The sequence below is a fragment of the Miscanthus floridulus genome, chromosome 1 (genome assembly GCF_019320115.1).
Source record: "Miscanthus floridulus cultivar M001 chromosome 1, ASM1932011v1, whole genome shotgun sequence".
Lineage (NCBI taxonomy): Eukaryota > Viridiplantae > Streptophyta > Magnoliopsida > Poales > Poaceae > Miscanthus > Miscanthus floridulus.
The window spans coordinates 26,050,527-26,069,639 of record NC_089580.1 but is presented as its reverse complement, the minus strand read 5'-3'; the positions used below and the strand labels follow the sequence as shown (position 1 = coordinate 26,069,639).

The following is a 19,113-nucleotide window of genomic DNA, read 5'->3' as shown; positions in this document are numbered from 1 at the left end:
TCATCATGTTAAGAAAACATCCAACGTGAGTATTTACTTTATTTTAAGAATAGATGTGCATTTGATTTTAAAACTCTCACAGGTAGCGACATTTTCAGAATCCTACACTAAACTTTCATAACACTGCATCATTCTAGGACTTGATATAGTGACATGACCAAAAGCAAGATCATCGTGTAGATTCAATTTTGCAATGAGCATTGGAAATGACAAACAAGATCCGAAACTCAAACTGTACAGCTCCCAAGTTTCAAATATCAAAATCCGCAAGACGGAGAATCGAATCAACCACATCTCCCAAAACAAACAAAACGATGTCGAGATCCAGCCCGAGAACAGAAGGCATGGGAAGAAGCATTGAGATTAGCAAAGCTGTAATAATAATAATAACTATAATTATTCCAAAAAGATTAGCAACGTCTGTCTCGCATTGCATTTGCCCGCCCTACTGACCGTTGGCTCCCTCGCCGAAAAGCCGCAGAGGCGCAGACCACGGAAAGGAAAAGAGGCAGCCCAACATGGCGCTCACGTTGCCCAGTTCCCCACCTAACGCGTACCCCACGGGCCACGGCACGCGGGGCCTCGGTCGGACCCCTGGACGGATCCCAGCCGTCGGTTCCTTCACGGGCGGCGGGACGCGTGCCCCCGATTCGAACGTTGGGGTTTATTGCTATTCAATCAACGAGCCGCCCTGGCGCATCCTCTGCTCTGCTTCCCCTTGTCCGTTGCCGCGCGTCCCCGAGCCCGCCCGTTTCCTCGATCCCTTCGTCTCCCGCTATAAAACCATTGCGTCCGCCATTGCGCACCTCACACCGCACTCCCCTCCGCTTCGTCTTCCTCGCTCCAGTGTCAGCCATTGTTGCTTGCTCGGCTTGCTTAATCAGCCGGCGTTGCTTCTGCGCGCACTCCTCCACTTGGTGGAATAATTCGCTGACAAGTTGGAAGGATAGGGCTTGATTAGATTAGAGAGAGAGAGAGAGAGAGAGAGAGAGAGAGAGAGAGAGAGAGAGAGAGAGGGCAGAGGAGTGTGTGCTGCCGTCAAGGAACAGTGCGGCAGGTTGCGGGTCGCTGCTGATCTGGGACGGGACGGGGACGGCGTCGCTTTCGACCGACGGGGTCCCCAGCTCTGCTGCTGCCGCACCGGCCACCCACCTCAGCCCGCGCCCATCACCGCGCGGATTCGTTCTTGCCTTGAGCGAGACGACTTACCTATACCTAGCCTCATCCCGTAAGTAACAGCAGTCCCGTCCTTGCTCTTCTTTATAAATATGTATAAATCTCGCGCAGGCATGCATCATCTAGCCATCCTCTTCCTCCTCGAGCCGCTGGGCTTTCCCCTTTCGCGGCATTGCTCAATCTTTCCACGACCGCCGGCCTCGCCGCTCTGCGCTCCCGAGCGTCCCCACGGTGTCCCGGATCGCTCACATGGGGGTGGGGATGAAACTGCTCGCACGAGTGAGTCCCCAATGTTTTGGCAAAAGAAAAACAGAACAAGGACTTGTTGCATTCGTTCTTTCTGCGCTTGTTCACACGGGTTTTGTTCTCTTGCTGACAATAACACCCGGCGGCTCTCGCCGTCCTCGTCTTCTTCCTTCAACCACCTCGTGCTTGCACACTAACCGCGGCAGTAGTTGTAAGTAGTGATCCAGCAGTAGCCGTAATTCTCGCCGGCGGGAGGAGAACAGGACAGATTCCGTCACCGACGGGGGTTGCTTTTGCCGCGCCGGAAGGCAACAATTGGGGACGACGAACGGATCGCCACGGAAGAAAAAGAATATTTTCTCGCCGGGGCCGGGAGAGGGATTGGCACGCATTGAAGGTGCCAATGGCGGGCGCGGTCCCTGCTCCAACCACTCCTCATCCCTTATCCGCCATACCTGCTCTCCGGTTGCTGCTCTGCTCCTTTATATGCACACTCGCTGGGGAGCACAAACCAGGATGCTCGCCTCCTCCTCCTTCTCCCATCTGCTGCTCTACCTTTCTGTTAAGACATGGGCGGTTTCTTGCAGAATCAAATCAATGGCACTTGTATGCAGCAATAGCAATCCAGCACTGCACCGGTAGTTACGTAACGGCACGAACACACGCGTGCATGCGCTGCGCTGGTGTGTCCTCTTGTTGATGGCATGTAGCGCGTGTCCGGGCACACTCTGCACTCGGAGGGGGCCGTCCGTTCACGCGTGTTGGACCTTTGTGTGCGAGAGAGGGATTCCAATCCGTTGCAACAAACGCATTGAATTTTCGTCGTCTCACCTTTCCCTTCATAGCTTCATACGAGCAGTGCCGCTGCCTCTTCTCCGAAGAGCGCCGGAGCTTCGTCTTCGTGCTTGTACTTGCTTCATATAACCCAAGCCAGCAGCCTCCTGTTCGTCCTTGCCGGGCTCACGCATTTGTGGCACAGCAAGGCTCCATCATATCGATCCAGCTCCTCCTCTGCTTCTGGTGATTGATTGGTTCGCTCTCATGGCCACAGCTCCCTCCTCCTCCTCCTCCTCCTCCTCCTCCTCCTTCTTCCGATGAAGTTTCGCTGCTTTGGAGTAGTAGTGCTTTGCAGGCAAATCTCTTTCATTGGCAGCTAATTTCCTGTTCTTGGTTTTAGCAATATACGCACGAGTTTTTTTTAGACCACCGACAAGAAAATCCTTTGATGTTTTGGTCTTACTTTTATTTAGTTTTAACCGCCCGAACTCCTGCTCTTTTCAGTTGTTACTGGTAGTGCTAGGAATTTACAGAGACTGCTGCAAGAATATCTAGTCTGGAGCTTGATCGCATTAATCCCTTTTATGTTTATTAAACCATGCTGCTCTGTCAGCAAAACACTAGTTAAAACTAATGTTAGCATCAAGGCCCATCATATTGTTTACTCAACAGGTGCGCAGAGGTGTTTTCGCTTTCAGCAATAAAAAAAGACACCTTGATCTGACAGCCTACTTGTTAAATCTTAATTACTCGATCATAAATCATATTCCATTTGCAAGCACCACTAAGGCACTAACACATGGCACGGCCGACGAGTGAAGCCGGTCGTAGTAGTCTCGTTAGTACAAACCATAAATGGTTTCTTGGATCCCTGCATCTCATCGTCCCCGTCTCTGCTGCCGTTGACTGCGACCGGCCATGGGCGGCGAGCTTGCCGGCCGCTTCAGGTCGGGCGTCCTCGAGCCCCTGGAGGAGCATTTCACGGAGATTCTGATATGGTCCCTGCAATGCTACGACGCGCAGGTCCGGAGGCGCCTCGTCCCGCTCCTTCGCCGCCACAGGATGGCGCTGCTCACGGCGCCGGCAGTGGCCGCGCTGCTGCTCCTCTTCTGGTCCGCGGCGTACGGTGAGGCCCAGGGCGTGCCGCTGTACAAGGACCCCAAGAAAGACGTGGAGGTCCGCGTCAGGGACCTGCTCGCCCGGATGACGCTGGCCGAGAAGATCGGCCAGATGACGCAGATCGAGCGGCTCGTCGCGTCGCCGCAGGTGCTCAAGGACTACTACATCGGCAGCCTGCTCAGCGGCGGCGGGAGCGTGCCGCGGAAGCAGGCGACGGCGGCGGAGTGGGTGGCCATGATCAGCGACTTCCAGAAGGCGTGCCTGTCCACGCGCCTCGGCATCCCGATGATCTACGGCATCGACGCCGTCCACGGCCACAACAACGTGTACGGCGCCACCATCTTCCCCCACAACGTCGGGCTCGGAGCCACCAGGCAAGCACATTCTCCAGCTCGCGTCGCCAATGCTAACTTGTGTAGCCTGCTAACTGCTATGGTTGACTCATCCTCGTGTTCCTTTGAACTGCACCGTGCAGGGATCCTAATCTGGTGAAGAGGATCGGCGCCGCGACCGCGCTTGAAGTGAGAGCCACCGGCATCCAGTACGCGTTTGCGCCATGCATTGCTGTAAGCATCCTGAATCCTTGACAATGCCAGCTCCTTTCCTACTATATAGTCAGTTTGGCTTTGGCTTCAGTGGTGCTGAATTGCTGATCGATGTTGCTGTTGCCTGTTGGTGCGCAGGTGTGCCGTGATCCGAGGTGGGGCCGGTGCTACGAGAGCTACAGCGAGGACCACCGTATCGTGCAGTCCATGACTGAGCTCATCCCGGGCCTGCAGGGCGACGTCCCGCAGAACTTCACCAGCGGCAAGCCCTACGTCGCCGGAAAGTGAGTAAAGAGATCCCCAACAGATTCAATGTAAAGCTACCGTCCATGTGTTCTGAATGGCCGTTGCAAAAATTGTCGCAGGAACAAGGTGGCGGCGTGCGCCAAGCACTTCGTCGGCGACGGTGGAACGCAGAACGGCATCAACGAGAACAACACCATCATCAACCGTGAGGGGCTGATGAACATCCACATGCCGGCCTACCTGGACGCTCTCGAGAAGGGCGTCTCCACGGTCATGATCTCCTACTCCAGCTGGAACGGGCTCAAGATGCACGCCAACCACGACCTCATCACAGACTACCTCAAGGGCAGGCTCAACTTCACGGTGAGAACAACAGACGCGCTTACAGTCTTCAGGTGTTGTTAATCCGTTGGGATTTGCTGCCTTTAGGTGCTCAGATTCTGCCTGTATTTTTTCTACAGGGCTTTACGATATCAGATTGGGAGGGCATTGACAGGATCACCAGCCCTCCAGGGGCGAACTACTCCTACTCTGTGCAGGCTTCAATTCTCGCTGGCATTGACATGGTAAGCAAAACGAGCATTGACATGGTCAGGCTCTGGGCTCTGGCATCACCTAAAGAGATGATGGTGATATGCTGATCAACGAACTGTGTGGTGTGCTTCAGATCATGGTGCCCAACAACTACCAAAGCTTCATCACCATCCTCACCGGTCACGTCAACAGCGGCCTGATCCCGATGAGCAGGATCGACGACGCTGTGACGAGGATTCTGCGCGTCAAGTTCACCATGGGCCTGTTCGAGAACCCCATGCCCGATCCTAGCCTCGCCGACCAGCTGGGGAAGCAGGAGCACAGAGACCTGGCGAGGGAGGCGGTGAGGAAGTCCCTGGTGCTCCTCAAGAACGGCAAGCCGGGCGACGCACCGCTGCTGCCCCTGCCCAAGAAGGCCGCCAAGATCCTGGTCGCCGGGAGCCACGCCGACAACCTGGGGTACCAGTGCGGCGGGTGGACGATCGAGTGGCAGGGCGACACGGGGCGCATCACCGTCGGCACCACGATCCTGGACGCCGTGAAGGCGGCCGTGGACCCGTCGACGACGGTGGTGTTCGCGGAGAACCCCGACGCCGACTTCGTCAAGAACGGCGGCTTCTCGTACGCTATCGTGGCCGTGGGCGAGCACCCGTACACGGAGACCAAGGGCGACAGCATGAACCTGACGATCCCGGACCCCGGGCCGAGCACCGTCCAGACGGTGTGCGGCACCGTGCGGTGCGCGACCGTGCTCATCAGCGGCCGCCCCGTGGTGATACAGCCGTTCCTGGGCGCCATGGACGCGCTCGTGGCGGTCTGGCTGCCGGGAACGGAAGGCCAGGGCATCACCGACGTGCTGTTCGGGGACTACGGATTCACGGGGAAGCTGCCGCGGACGTGGTTCAAGTCGGTGGACCAGCTGCCGATGAACTACGGCGACAAGAACTACGACCCGCTGTTCCCGCTCGGGTTCGGGCTCACCACACAGGGCAAGGGGTACTAGAAGAAGGCGGAGCAGGGGATATAGGTGGTAGAGATAGGAAATTGAATTAAACAGTGCTCTGGCGAGGGGACATGAACTGGAGTTCTTGTTTCCTTCGTTTGTGTCGATTAATTTTGGTGTATGCTCAGTTCTCACTGTGGAGTAGCATCCACAAGATGAGCCATCTCATTCTTAGGCTCCGTTCGTTTGGAGAAATTTTGGAGGAATCTGGATGAATCTGAAGGAATTTGTGAGAGAAAAACACTGTTCTGGATGAAAAAAGAAGCGGATCAAGTCAGATTTAAGAGCACGCGAACGGGTTATATGATAATCAAAGCTTTGATTTTGCTCAACTCTCACTTCTGCGGTGGCTCGTGATCACGTAAAAATGAGAAAAATGAGATTGGCGCAAAAGTCTACAAAATCCCAGTGCCAGAAACATGAGCTAATCAAGTAAAAATCTGATTGGCACAAAATTCCAGTGCCAGAAACATGAAACACCTGAACATATTTTGAAATAGGCAGCTTCAGTAACCCAAAAAAAAAGAAGAAGCCAAAAACAGTACCAAAGGCAACTTCAGTTTGAAATAGGCGACCAAAAACAGTAAAACTGACTATACCAGTCGGAATAAAAAGGCAGCTTGCATTGATCAAGATATTCATGAGCAATGAACAACCAACTTGTGTTGTACTCAAGTATGAGCAAGAACAATCCCAGTGGTTTTTAACTTGTACAAGTATGTTTAAATAATGAAGTGTGACAGCGCTCTAGAACAAACTGGCACCAGCTGAAATCTGACAGGAACATCGGTACCCCGTTTCTGGAATTCTCAGACTTTGAGCTGTGGCTGTGGTGGGTCTACAGGCTATCCAAAGTAACCTGTATAAGCATGCTATCTTGATATCTGTTCTCGCAATACACAAAATCCAGACCATCCGGCCAGGTATCAGTATCACGTTCGTGCAGCAGGTCGAGATTTTTTTGGAGATGAGCATGTGAGCGCTCTCCTGTCACCCATGGTTCCTGATTTGGCAGACCTTACCGACAGTATGAGCAAACAAAAAACCATCAGCAGGACCACCGCCCACCAGCCAAGAAACCATCACGTTACGCATGGGGTGCATGGCACAAGCGAGTCAAGGAGATTTCAATCAAAGAGTAAATGGCCCGTTCAAACCAATGCCTGCTTTCTCTACGTTACAAAGAAGCTGGCCTTTGAACTGATGCCTTCTGGATTTCAGGTCATTTCTGTAACAGGGCAGACTAAAATTTACAACATATACAGTTACACCCTTTGTAGTCTTCTTGAGCTAGTGGAACACTTTGCTCCTTCACGAGAATATCCATCCCCATACATAATCTCATTAATTAAGTGAGCAGGTACCCTCACCAAAATGTTATCCGGAGTAGTGGCTACTTCTTTGCATGTGAGAGATAAGGATCTTGAGCTATGGTTAGTACATCTGGCCTCTCTGATTGGTTGTATGTCAAACACCGGCGTATCAGATCCTGTGAATGTTAAGGGGCAATGGAAAAGGAAAAGAATCAAACTAGCTCACAGATGACTGAAACAATTTTAGAATGAAAACGACATGGAGACTTGGCACTGACTACAGTACAGCTAAATGTTTTTATTTGCGGTGAGGTGAGATCACACTTTTGCCAAACTAACCAACATCAGCAAATTCTCAGGGCAAGCTGAGGACAGAATGAACATGCCAAATTAAACAAAGCAGTAAACTGTAGGTCTCACCAATGCAAGTATAGTATCTTGCATTGATGGGATTGATACATGTGATGGGTATGCAACTATTTACACCATGTGAAAAAAATGGAAACATACCTTTGCCTCATTCGACACAGCTGGCTTTGAAGGGAACTCCACTCTTCGCGCATTGATAATTGTATCTTCCCGAAGTATTCTCTCCTGAGTCTGATCATGACCAAAAGGACGCCTTCCAAAGAGCATCTGGTAAAACATTACACCAGCTGACCAAACATCCACCTGCATGAAAACGAATGGAAAAGATAATGCGCCATTGCTAATCAGGATGAAGTTCAAATTTCAAAAATGTTACTGTGGGAAGTGGATTGAGTTCAGGAGGCACATAAATGAGCCAAGGCCTACATAAATGAGGTGAGCTAGAGATGATATATGTGTTTTTTATGTAAAAGTTGCATACAACCAAACCACCTCATGATACCTCCTCACAATTGAAACATCCCCAAACTACTTGCTAAAGTGAGGAGACCTATTATCTTTGGCACCTGAATATATTACGCTATTGGTTAAGTAGAATAATTTAGAAAAAAATACAAAATCACAAGAACCATAATGTATTTTCGCCAGTTAGCGCACTAATAGGTAGAACAATTGCCAGATATAATTACCTTAGATGAAATAAATGGTGTTTTGCTGAGGTCAAAGCATTCTGGAGGAAGATACCTGAAAACGAACAGAAAATAATTGAAGCGAGACATGCCTGCCATTCTAAAGGAACAATGGCCATAAAAAAGAAAACAATGATGTCGTGCCATAAATAAAAACTAAATGTATCCCACTTGTTCAAGTAAGGCATTATAGGAAAGAAGAAAATGTCCTGTTAGCAATGCGACTACTCAATGAAAACAAAAGGTAATTCCTTTCGAAGGTTTTAGATTGATACTTGAACGCTGCAACTCTTTTAGAAATAGCATGTATTGCACCAGGAATATAGTAAAAAATGCAAATAAATAAAAAATTCCATAACAGCAGGAAGCTTGAAAGTTTCTGTGAGCTAGTGCAAAAAATCAACTGGAAGGATCACACTCACCAATAGGTTCCAGCTCCCTGAGAAGTGAGTTCCATTCCCTGAGACCCAACATCATTCTCCACAATCTTGCTGAGGCCAAAGTCTGTAACTTTAGCAACACCAACCTCATCGAAGAGAACATTGCCAGGCTTTAGATCGTAGTGAATGATCTTTTGGCCCCTCTTGTTTAGATAAACCAGGCCCTGAAATATTTGAACAATTATGATTCTTGCTTCTTTTTCTGGAAGAATTGGTGTAGCTTTAAGGACTGCATCAAGATCCTTGCCTGGTTGAAACAATAGCAATGAAGAGAACATTAATACATCTCATGATTGATGATTTCCTGATCTGAGGGTTACAGATTTAGGAAGGAAAACCATCATTAAAGACTACAACATTGTAAAAGAAAGCTTCACAGAACTGATCAAAATAAATGTAAAATGGAATGTATGTTGATTAAGAAGATAGCGAGCATTGGAAGAAATTTTTTGTTTTCACTGAGAAAAAATATCCTTGTAGTTATTAGTGTTGGCAGTGGCTGCTGTAACAGTTGTGGCTCAAAATAGAAGTATCAAAAATAGAATTGCTAGCAGTAAATACAGTAGAGTTTATGGCGCATGAATCTTATTTATTTATTTTGTCAACTTGTCTGTCATTGTCGAGACAGAGGATGGGATACAAACCCGAGTCAACAGCATGTTGCCCCTGCCTTTTTTTCCCATTGGCAACCTATCCTAGTCTGACCAATGGGTAAATGTGGGAGAAATAATTGTATAAACCATTACCAAATCTATGAAGCATCAGTTTATTCATTCACTTCATTTTTATATATGGGTCAGCAACTATTACCTCTACAAGAACCACCTAGTTTTTGACTGGCAAAATGGAACAAATTCATCCAACTATAAACATGAATGCATGCGGCCAATAACAAATATATGCCTAAAGTTCGGTAAGACAGTATCTATCTAACACTTCTGAATTATGAGTTTATGTTAGCATGACTACAGAATGAAGTCCTCCACAGACAGGTATCAGCAGCAGCGAACAAATAAAAGACTGTTATGTTGTCATATCGATCAGGATTACGAAGGTCATAAAAACATATAATACCACTGCAATATTCTAGGACGGTGCAGAATGTATTGTGATCAATCTCAAATATATCCCATAGCCTGACAATGTTTGGATGCACCAAAGTTTTGTGAATGTTATATTCACGAATCGCATGACGTATGTAGCTCTGTTTTTTCTCCTCACTCCATTGAGCATTCAATCCATGAAGCTTGCATGCCACATACTTGTACTCCACCAAATCAAAAGCCTGCGAAAAAGAAATTGTCGCATGTAACTGCTGGTACTATCAGGCCAAATTTCTATGAAGACATCACTACACATTAGACTGACTTCATGAAAAAGAAAATATCTCAAATAGCTAGTCAAATGTTCCAACACAAATATAACCATCAAGATAGTTTAGGATGGTAGACTACAGCAGTACATTTTCTACAGAAAGATGGGCCTTAAAGTAACACACCTACCCTCTTTAAGCAAGTGTTCAATAGGGGCCCACATGTAACTAAATAGCTGCAAAATTTGGTATTTCTTATCTATAAGCAAAGAATGACTGTTTTTATATTAGCCATATAGGCCTAGTATGATTAAATGCCTCCGATTTAGTTTTCAAGATTATACATAAAGCAAGAGTATACCTTGTAAACCTCACTGAACCCTCCCTTTCCTAGAAGATTTAACAGAGCATAACGATGGTGAAGAATTTGGAAGTTGTTAAAGCGTGAGCCATCTTCATCTCTGAGACGCTTCATCTCTCGTATAAGCCTCCCCTTTTCCAACTCATACCGATCTCTCTCTCTCATATACTGTTCTTCCTCCTGAAATAGAATCATAGAAAGCAGATTAAGAAGGTGTACCAATTAGGCAAGTAACCATGGCACCATAAAGAAAATTACCCGTTTGATACTGGTTAGACGAGATTTACATATTTCGTCCTGTAAGAGGATGTCCTCCTCAGACATGCTAGTCTCAGCATCACTGCCATCACCCTTGTCTAAACAGAAAGAGATTTAAAAAAAAAAGAACAACAAAAAGAAGGAATGTAGGAAATATATTGCCAGCAAATTATATAATTTAGCTAGTGCACATTTTTTTCATTTTGTTAAGCTGCTATGACTTTTGTATTATGCTTGCAATAATGGAGGAAGGTTTGCTTTGTATAAAAAGAACAAACTGGAATGTCATAAGAATAAATCTACAATACATCAACTTAAATTTTATTGCAAATGCTTTTCATGAAACAATATTGAGATGCATTGATGTGTGCAACTGCAAAACATATGCAAGATATTGAAGCTTATAAGGATTCAAGTCAACACAAGCAATAAAGGAAAAATGTACTTCAGAAATAAAGAATACTCACCAGATTGTCTTTTCTTAAGTGATTTACGATGCCTTTCAACAGTCTCCTTAGTTTCCAGTAAAGATTTCTACAGAAAGATATGGCAAACATAAGCATCTCAGAAATATGAAAATACATCATTACCAAAGAGTAAGATGGTGTAGACAGCAAACTGGCAAAGCCTATAAAGATATGGATATCATTTATACAGTTCAGACATGAGAAAGGACTAGGATGATACGCCTATGCAGGAAATAGGAATACACAATAACTTAACTATAGATGATACCATGACTGGTCATAGACTAAGGTGAAGTCAAACTTAAATGCTAGTCATTGACTGCCATTAATTCGAGGCATCTAAATTTCCTTAGCAATCAAAATGCCTCTATAGATGAAACTTTGTGAAAACTTTGACTTGCACAGATTGTGTCAGTAAAATCCAACTGGGAGTACAAATGTGTCTTCTGAACATGATACTCAGTAATCAGTATACAAGACCAACCTATCTACTATGGCCAGAATTGTAAACAAAAGAGTCTGGAACAGAAGTTGTCTGTAGAATGAAAGAAAGAAGTCCACCATGGGAGCAAGATGCCCCCTGCCCTTGCCACAAGAGAGCGATTATCGAACCCTTTAGAGCTAGTTTACATCAATCATTTCCCATGGGGATTGGAGAGGATCGAGGGGGAAATTAGTTCATCCCCAACCCCACCCCACCCCACCCCCCAACCCCCGCCTCAATCCCCATGGGAAATGGGTGTATCCAAACTAGCCCTTAGGGAGGCATCACATGACCTGCGAGCACCTGGGTCTGAGCCCAGTTGGGTGGCCTCTCAGTTGGAGGCCCTACCAGCCAAGCTATTGCTCAGTTCTCAACTACCACATATCAACAAATGGACCACCATGCAGATGCAAGTTCTACTGCCTACGGGTCAAATCATTTTCTAATATGTGTATGCAAGTAGACATATCTATGGGGTTGCAGAACTCACCAGGTGAGAATTAAGATCTTTTATTGCCTGTCCGTCTTCCCAAGTTTCAGATATGATAGTCCCAGCTCTGAGTTAAGAACGAGGGTCGAATTAACCAAAACAATGTCGCAATAGACAATTCATATAAGAAAAAACATAACAAGAGAAGAAACAGCATCTGCTATTAAAAATTTTAAGGTGTCAATTTTAGAAGGCATACTTGATAAAGAGCTGCAGTTAGGGGCGCTCTTTGCAACGGAAGTATCATTTCCCCCCAAAAAAAGGGCCACTCTGGATAATATTAAGGATCAAGCGCTGGGACATTGGAAAATTACCTCATAACACCAACATTCCCAAGTCTGAAAGATTCCTGCCTTATCCTCATTCGCGCTTCTTGCCTCTCTGCTTTTGACACAGCTATCAGCAGATCAGACAGGACCTTCATTTGCTTCATTAATGAAAATGAGAACAGTTAGTATTACATGCATGGAATGAGTAGATTTTCTCAACCACACAAATATTAAGATTGCCTTGAAGCTAAACAAGTACAGTAAGCTCACTTCCACCGTGGCCCCCACCACACAAAGAAATAAAAAAGGAAAGCACAAAACCCACATCCAATCCATGTGGACAAACAACATGCATGCAGCAAGCACATATGCACATAAGTAAAATCTCCATTGGTCTAAAAAAAATTACATATGTAGTGCGCCTGACCATTATAAGAAGGAAAAGTATATTGTACACGCTGACACACACAGCTTCTAACAGGTGACAACAGTAGAAGATCATGTGCATATAGAACAAAGTGAGGTATTTCCTACAGTTATTCACCATGATATGCCTAAACAGTGGATTTGGCAGTAGCTAAAACAAATATGGTAAATCATAAGATAACATGCTACCAACCTTAGATCTCATTTGTTGGTCATGATCTTTGAGATCCTTCAATTCCTGTAAGAATAATGCAAAGCCAACATGTCAAGACACTAAAAATACATGTTGAAATGAAAATTGATAGAAAGTATCTCCTTACCTTTGCTAATCTATCACTAAGTTGGTGGTAATTTGTTGCTTCTTGACGCAATTTAGAAAGTTCCTCCTCCAAAAATGCGACTTTGCCACGTAACATTGACAATTCTTCCTATTAAATGGAGAGTGCTTAAGAATAGAATTTTAAAACAAAAACAAGAACACATATAGATTTTTGGTACATTCTATTCATAAGCATCCAAAGTGGCATGGCATCAGTAAAATATTTCACTAACACTGCTTATGCTTTATTACTTCAGAAAATCTTAACTACACCATACTACTTTACGGGGTTGGATTGCCTAAACTGGCAGGTGAAAATGAAAGTAAGTGGAAACTATCCCAGCAAATGAGAGGGAAAAAAAGAATGAAAACCATGTACAGAAGCCATCTGAAAGACTCCATGTTTATGTATTATTAATTAGACATCCAAAAGGACATATTCAGAAGCAGGCAAACATGAAACATAGACAGTTCCAAAAGGACGCATCCAGATCAATACTGTGATAGTGGGATTAGAAAAGGATGGAGATATTTAGAAATTTGGCAGAAGACGATGTCAAGCAATGAGTTACCTGTAAAGCAGCCCTGTCGTCATGGCCCAGTTGAACACTTGATCGGGATTCCTGTTGAATTGTGCTCATAATTAGCAGGTTAGGATAAATTACTGTGTAATAGGTTTCATCGATCAACTGTTCATTATTGAATGCATTTTTTAATATGCATGTGTCGACGCTTTCCGGTGATGCAGATTGTAAATATGGATTATGGAGAAAATAGTTCTGTCCATAGGGCGAAAAACATTAGTGTTGTCAAACATAATGGTTTACCCAAAACCTTTCAAACTATCCGTGTGGCCAATTGTCACAAACAAGACCTGGGGCGTCGTGCTGTTTTTCAAAACCATTTGAATCGGGATATAAAAAGTTAAAAACACTAACGACCTGTTAATGAGTTTCTCTAAAAACAGATCCTTCAGAAGAACACTCGGAGATGGCAGATCTTGTATCCTAGTACTTTGATCAAGACATTATTAAAATTGAACAAGTCCAGGCTATCTTTAAACATAAGCCTGTACAGATTCATCTATTTCATTAGATCTGCAAAATTTCAAAATTCTCACTATGTAGTTCAAAAGTGTTATAAATATCTATGGACAGGTGCAAATTTGCTCTTAGTTACCAACTTTTATTAAGTCATAAATGTTTATAATTTACTAGAAGATATATTTCAGCATCCTGTAACTGACCAAACTTTACCCTTAAATAGGAAGTGCCTTCAAAACAACAATTTCTTCAATAATATATTCATTGTGTTTAGGTATTAAATAACCTAGAAATAGCTCTGGTGAGAAAGGTCAGAAGTTTGCACATGAGACTGCAGGATACTAGCACGGTACAGACACAGCGTACCTTGTTGGTTAATTTATCTAGTTGACCATTTGTTACAACTGCTGAGGAAGTCGAAGTCAGTCGTGTTTGATCAGCAGTCTTTGAGCCACGGCCTCGGCCTGTACCAGCACGGCCCCTTCCACGGCCTTGTTTTTTCCTATTTGAATTGTCCAAGGATGGTCTTGTATCCGTGACATCTAAAATCTTTGCTGCCTCGTTTGCTGAACCCTGATTCTCAAATTACAAGAGAATCCACCAAGTGAAAAGAATATTCAGACTTATGAATGCACAAAAGAATGCAGGAGAGAATCATAAGAGATTAACTATTCACTTCCTAACAGATGAGCCCACCTCAAAATTTCCAAGAGCAAGGATGTTGTCACCATCTGGAGATCTCGGACGCTTCAGGGTATTCTTTTGTATCAAAAACTCCTCACAGTTCTAATCAGCAAAAACAGAATAAGGGAATGGGATCAGGGTTTGCATAATAAGGATAAAACTAGAGGTGGAATTATTTGAGTAATTTGTGTCAGTTACACTAGCAAACCACGTGCACATGTTTATAATAACAAAAAAAAGCACAAATAGTTCTGGCCAGAAAGAGATCATAGCAACATAGCCAATGTGTGAGCAAGGAAATCGAAGATGGCAGGCAATCACGCTACTGTACTTGAGCCTAAAAAGAAGGGGAAAGTAAGAGAGAAGCTCAAGGTTTAGGACTGACATCATCATCGGAAGAGGAAGTCTCAGGCAGCTCCTCCTGGTCCATGAAGGATATGGCGGGGGCGGAGGCGGGGGCAGCCATGGGATGGTGCGGCGGTGACGATGGCGCGGAGACAGCCTTGCCGGCCATGCGTGCCTCGAGCTTGGCGAGCTTCGACGAAGACGGGTTGGAATTGGACGATAGGTGCTGCACTATGTCCTCCCCTGCCGCCGACGAGCCCGACATTGCTACCGATTGCGACGGAACCAGATCGCGCCCCCTGAAGCTTCCAGAACAAGGAACGAAAACCGCGCGAGCCAGGCACTTCCTCTATTCCTCTCCGCACCACGCCGCGCCTCCACACGAGCAGGCGGGGCGACGGGCGGATCTATCTCCAAACCCTAGCCGTACGTGCAACAGGGCGACGGCAAACTGAGGCGGACGCAGCAGCGGGAATGCTCCGAGCGGGCGGTGACCGGGCGAACAGGAACTGCTCCCCTCCACCCCCTCTGCTACCTGTTGACTCGCCGGTCTCTGCTGCTGAGTACGGCGGCGGCGGCGGCAACTGGAGCTCACTCGAGGAGCGTATGCGGAGGCGGAGCGTGCCGCTTGCCTAGCTCGCCACGCCTGGAACTGGAAGGCTGGACGGAGACGCGGCGGTCACCCACCTCTCTTCCGCTCCCTTCCCAGTTCCCCTCCCCTGCGCGAGCGATTCCATTGCCACTCCGCTTTATTACTGCTCTTTCCGTCAGGCTCACTGGGCCTTTGGGCCGCGGCCCATGTGGTGACTCCATAAATGCTCATTTCGTTAAGCCCATTGGTTCGTCGTATTGGAGGAGTGGACCAGCGGAGCGTTTACTACAGGGTGCCCCGCGCCGCCGCCCTCCTCAGTCCTCATCACTGCGCGGCAGGCCAACGGTGGATGCGATGGCGGCGAGCGGTGTGGGGGATGAGAGGGTGAGCGGGGAGGTCAGGGGGGAGGAAGAAGACGACGACGTGCCTCAGCTGAGCGCTGCGGCGATGGAGGCGCTCCGGGAGTTCCTGGCGGAACAGCAGCGGCCGGAGGAGCAGGATGAAGCTGGAGGAGGGGAAGGCGGGGTAGAGCTGGTCCCGGAGGATTGGAGGCTGAGCCAGTTCTGGTACGACGAGCGCACCGCGCGGGCGCTCGTGGAGGAGGTCGTCCGCCTTGTCTACCCTTCTGGCTCAAGCTCCGCCGGCGGCGCCGTGGCTTGCATCGCGTGCCCGACGCTCTACGCCTACCTGAAGAAGACCGACCCGGGAGTGCCCGCGCAGCTGCTGGAGTACGACGAGCGGTTCGGGCAGTACGGCGGCGACTTCACCTTCTACGACTACAACCGACCGGAGGAGCTGCCGCCGGCTATGAAGCACGCCTACCGCGTCGTCGTTGCCGACCCTCCCTATCTGGTACTGTTTCCACCCTACTAGAAATTACCTATTAAAAAGTGTTTGATTAGTTGTTAACATCTGAGATAAGAGGAAAGATCGAGGAAAAATGGTTATTAGTCGTTGGTTGTTGGTGCAGAGCAAGGAATGCTTGGAAAAGGTTGCCAAGACAGTGTCTTTCCTCGCACAGCCTGAAGGTTCATTCCTGCTGCTGCTCACAGGTAATTGGGGCTCATGGCAATGCTCTGTCAAGTGAAAGCGATTAGTCTGATATTCTTTGGTATTTTGATGTTGTTCTGCAATCAATAAGCAATAGTGTGGAAGTCTTATATGATACCTTCACCTTTATAATCTGGCCAAGGGTGATGATGATCAGGGCCATCTCTATAATTTTAAAGGCCCTCGGGCAAACATGATAGCAAGGGCCCATTAACCTAATTTTTTATATGATGATTGAAGTATATAGTATGAAGCAAATAACTTACAACATATATTTAGTTTGTAAAGATAATAATGATAGTATAACCAAAGAACTAAAATGACAGCAAATAACTATTATGATTATCTCAAATAATATAATAGTGTTTCGGTGCTTTGTAAAATATTATTTTCGGGCATTTCTTGATGCAAAATCTTCAAGAACTGTATTGAGATCAATGTTTCTCAAATATCCTTCTCAATGCCGCACATATTCAAGCCATTCAATCGGTAGCCGGACACCCGTGGTCCTACTTCTCGCACTCGGACATCCATAGTGGGTGGCGGGCAACAATGTTGGGTACTCTGCACTCAGGCGATTGGACGAGAAGACCCGTCGCCTGGTCGAGGTGTGATGCATCGGGTCGAACGTCGGATCAAACTACGAGAGAGACAAACTATGTCGATCGAGAATGAAAAAAAAAACGCTGGCCTCTCATGAGCTGATGTGCAAAATATATGGGCCTTAAACACTTGATTATAATGGTCGTATATATCTACTATATACATATATAATAATGGCCTCCTAGCGGCCCACCGCTTGCCCACCCCCTAGAGACGGCCCTGCTTATGATGACTTCAACTTTAATGCTGTCAAATGAACATGATTAGTTTGATATTGCTTTGGTATTTTAATGTTGGTTCTGCAATCCCTAAACATTCATATTTGTTGGGGGTTAATGTTGGTTTTGCGATCACTAAACATTCATATTTGTTGGGGCAGGGCCCAATTATGTAGCTTGGAGGCTTGCAAAATAACATTTTGGGTCTATTTATAGCTTTTAGTATTTCTGTAAATACCAGCCCCACCAGGGGAAATAGTGAGAACCTCACCTCTCACCTCGGGAGAGGGGGAGGTGGAGAGGCACCTTAGGGCTGATCACTTGTGACTCTCTTCCATCCTTCCTCCTTCGCTCTCTCACTCTTCGTTCTCTCATTTCTGTTGGCTACGCCAATAATGTTGAACTCCAATATGGTCGTTTCACCTTATAATCTATCCAAGGGTGTTAATGATGACTTTAATTTCATTGCGACTTGTAAGTTTTGATAAAATGATCTATTAATTAATATATTAATAGCGCATGAGTTGTATGTTTATGGTTATTATTGAAGTCTCTTTGTTTCCCTTTCAATAAAAAGATTTCTTCGTTTCATACGGAAAGCATAGTTCAACCCTATATTTGTCAAGCAAAAATTCAGTTACAATCACTCTATGTTGCCAGGGGAAGTTCAGAAGGATCGGGCATTGGAGCTGTTGAATGTTCGTCCGTGCGGTTTCAGGCCTCGGCACTCAAATAAACTGGGCAACGAGTTTCGGCTGTTTACGAATTATGATTCTGCTGACAGACTTGGTGGTTGGGACCAAAGTGATGGTGTCTCTATTTAACTGTATACTAATACAGTGTTTATTTTAGAGTTGTTCCATCTTTATGAACACACTGTCTTTTGTCCGCAACTCGTTAACTGATCGCTCCAATTTGAATTGTAGCGACAGTTATTTGATAAATTTGTGTCTGTGATGTATGGTTAATCAAATGTTTACATTATTAGTGTACCTCATATTCTCGTGATCATGTTTATAGGGACTATCGGTTTGTGTTGATGAGTAATCTGAGATATGCTTCTCATTAAGTAAGCGAGGAGACTATTTGAACAATTTGTGTACATTTACATTACAATTTAGTGGTTTTTGTATGAGCTTATGCACCATTGATTTGATACTTTGAATCAACGGGTGAGCGTTTCTTGTGAAGGAGTATTATGCACAAAAACCTTAGCATGCTTTGCCGTTGTCATTAGAGAGAGAGTGAGCGAGCGTAGAGCACACAAAACACAATCTGAGAGGAGAGAAAGGAGAAGTGAAGTTGTCCAGATTTGGTGGCTCCAGTTCAATCCTCCTCAAGCTTGTTCTTTAGAGTTTAAACATGGTTGTATCAGCACTAAACTTGTTGAGCTCATTCTACGCTCGAGTACTTTGATTTGATCAATCAGTTTGAGGATCTACTGAGTAGAGCATCATATTTTATATGGTTTTTGTCTATTCAAAGTACTTCGGTTTGATCAGCCGGTTTGAGAATTGACCGTGTAGGGCATCACAAAATGCCAATATTCTACCTTTCTAGGTACAATGTTTTTACCACGCACTTAAATATACATTACGTAGAAATATATATATTAAAAGCATTGTATTTAGAAAATTCAGAATGCTTTACAATTTAGAACAAATGGACCATGAGTTTTGTTGGTTCGAATTACTGCAATTTTAGCATAGAACACTTCTGGAGATGATTGATTGGG

General features: G+C 45.8%; 3 protein-coding genes across 5 annotated transcripts; 2 read left to right on the top strand and 1 right to left on the bottom strand.

Moving 5' to 3' along the window:
• Positions 1 to 823: 823 nt before the first annotated feature.
• On the top strand, positions 824 to 5,757 carry LOC136464253 (uncharacterized). Of its 3 annotated transcripts, none has more exons than XM_066463308.1 (7): positions 824 to 1,228; positions 3,223 to 3,692; positions 3,794 to 3,884; positions 4,002 to 4,147; positions 4,229 to 4,472; positions 4,571 to 4,675; positions 4,777 to 5,757. In XM_066463308.1, exons 2-7 carry the CDS (start codon positions 3,262 to 3,264, stop codon positions 5,644 to 5,646), a joined length of 1,887 nt encoding a protein of 628 aa, XP_066319405.1. In that variant the 5' UTR covers positions 824 to 1,228; positions 3,223 to 3,261; the 3' UTR covers positions 5,647 to 5,757. The 3 variants fall into 3 exon arrangements, with proteins under 3 accessions (XP_066319405.1, XP_066319346.1, XP_066319467.1); XM_066463249.1 differs by lacking the exon at positions 824 to 1,228 and adding an exon at positions 1,288 to 1,455; XM_066463370.1 differs by lacking the exon at positions 824 to 1,228 and adding an exon at positions 1,474 to 2,453.
• Positions 5,758 to 6,749: 992 nt separating this feature from the next.
• On the bottom strand, positions 6,750 to 15,186 carry LOC136463870 (serine/threonine-protein kinase TOUSLED-like). The gene is made up of 16 exons (XM_066462872.1): positions 14,956 to 15,186; positions 14,583 to 14,672; positions 14,253 to 14,459; positions 13,416 to 13,466; positions 12,845 to 12,952; positions 12,718 to 12,762; positions 12,144 to 12,256; positions 11,830 to 11,896; positions 10,856 to 10,922; positions 10,389 to 10,486; positions 10,131 to 10,310; positions 9,532 to 9,742; positions 8,440 to 8,704; positions 8,018 to 8,072; positions 7,470 to 7,631; positions 6,750 to 7,135 (listed from the first exon to the last, which is right to left on the bottom strand). The coding sequence occupies exons 1-16, from the start codon at positions 15,178 to 15,180 to the stop codon at positions 7,040 to 7,042; spliced, it is 2,040 nt and encodes a 679-aa protein (XP_066318969.1). The 5' UTR covers positions 15,181 to 15,186; the 3' UTR covers positions 6,750 to 7,039.
• A 203-nt stretch (positions 15,187 to 15,389) lies between these two features.
• LOC136463971 (uncharacterized) lies at positions 15,390 to 18,386 on the top strand. The gene is given in 4 exon segments (XM_066462964.1): positions 15,390 to 15,536; positions 15,538 to 16,359; positions 16,478 to 16,559; positions 18,039 to 18,386. Coding segments are annotated over 4 exon segments (1,215 nt in total). The 3' UTR covers positions 18,203 to 18,386.
• Positions 18,387 to 19,113: the final 727 nt, after the last annotated feature.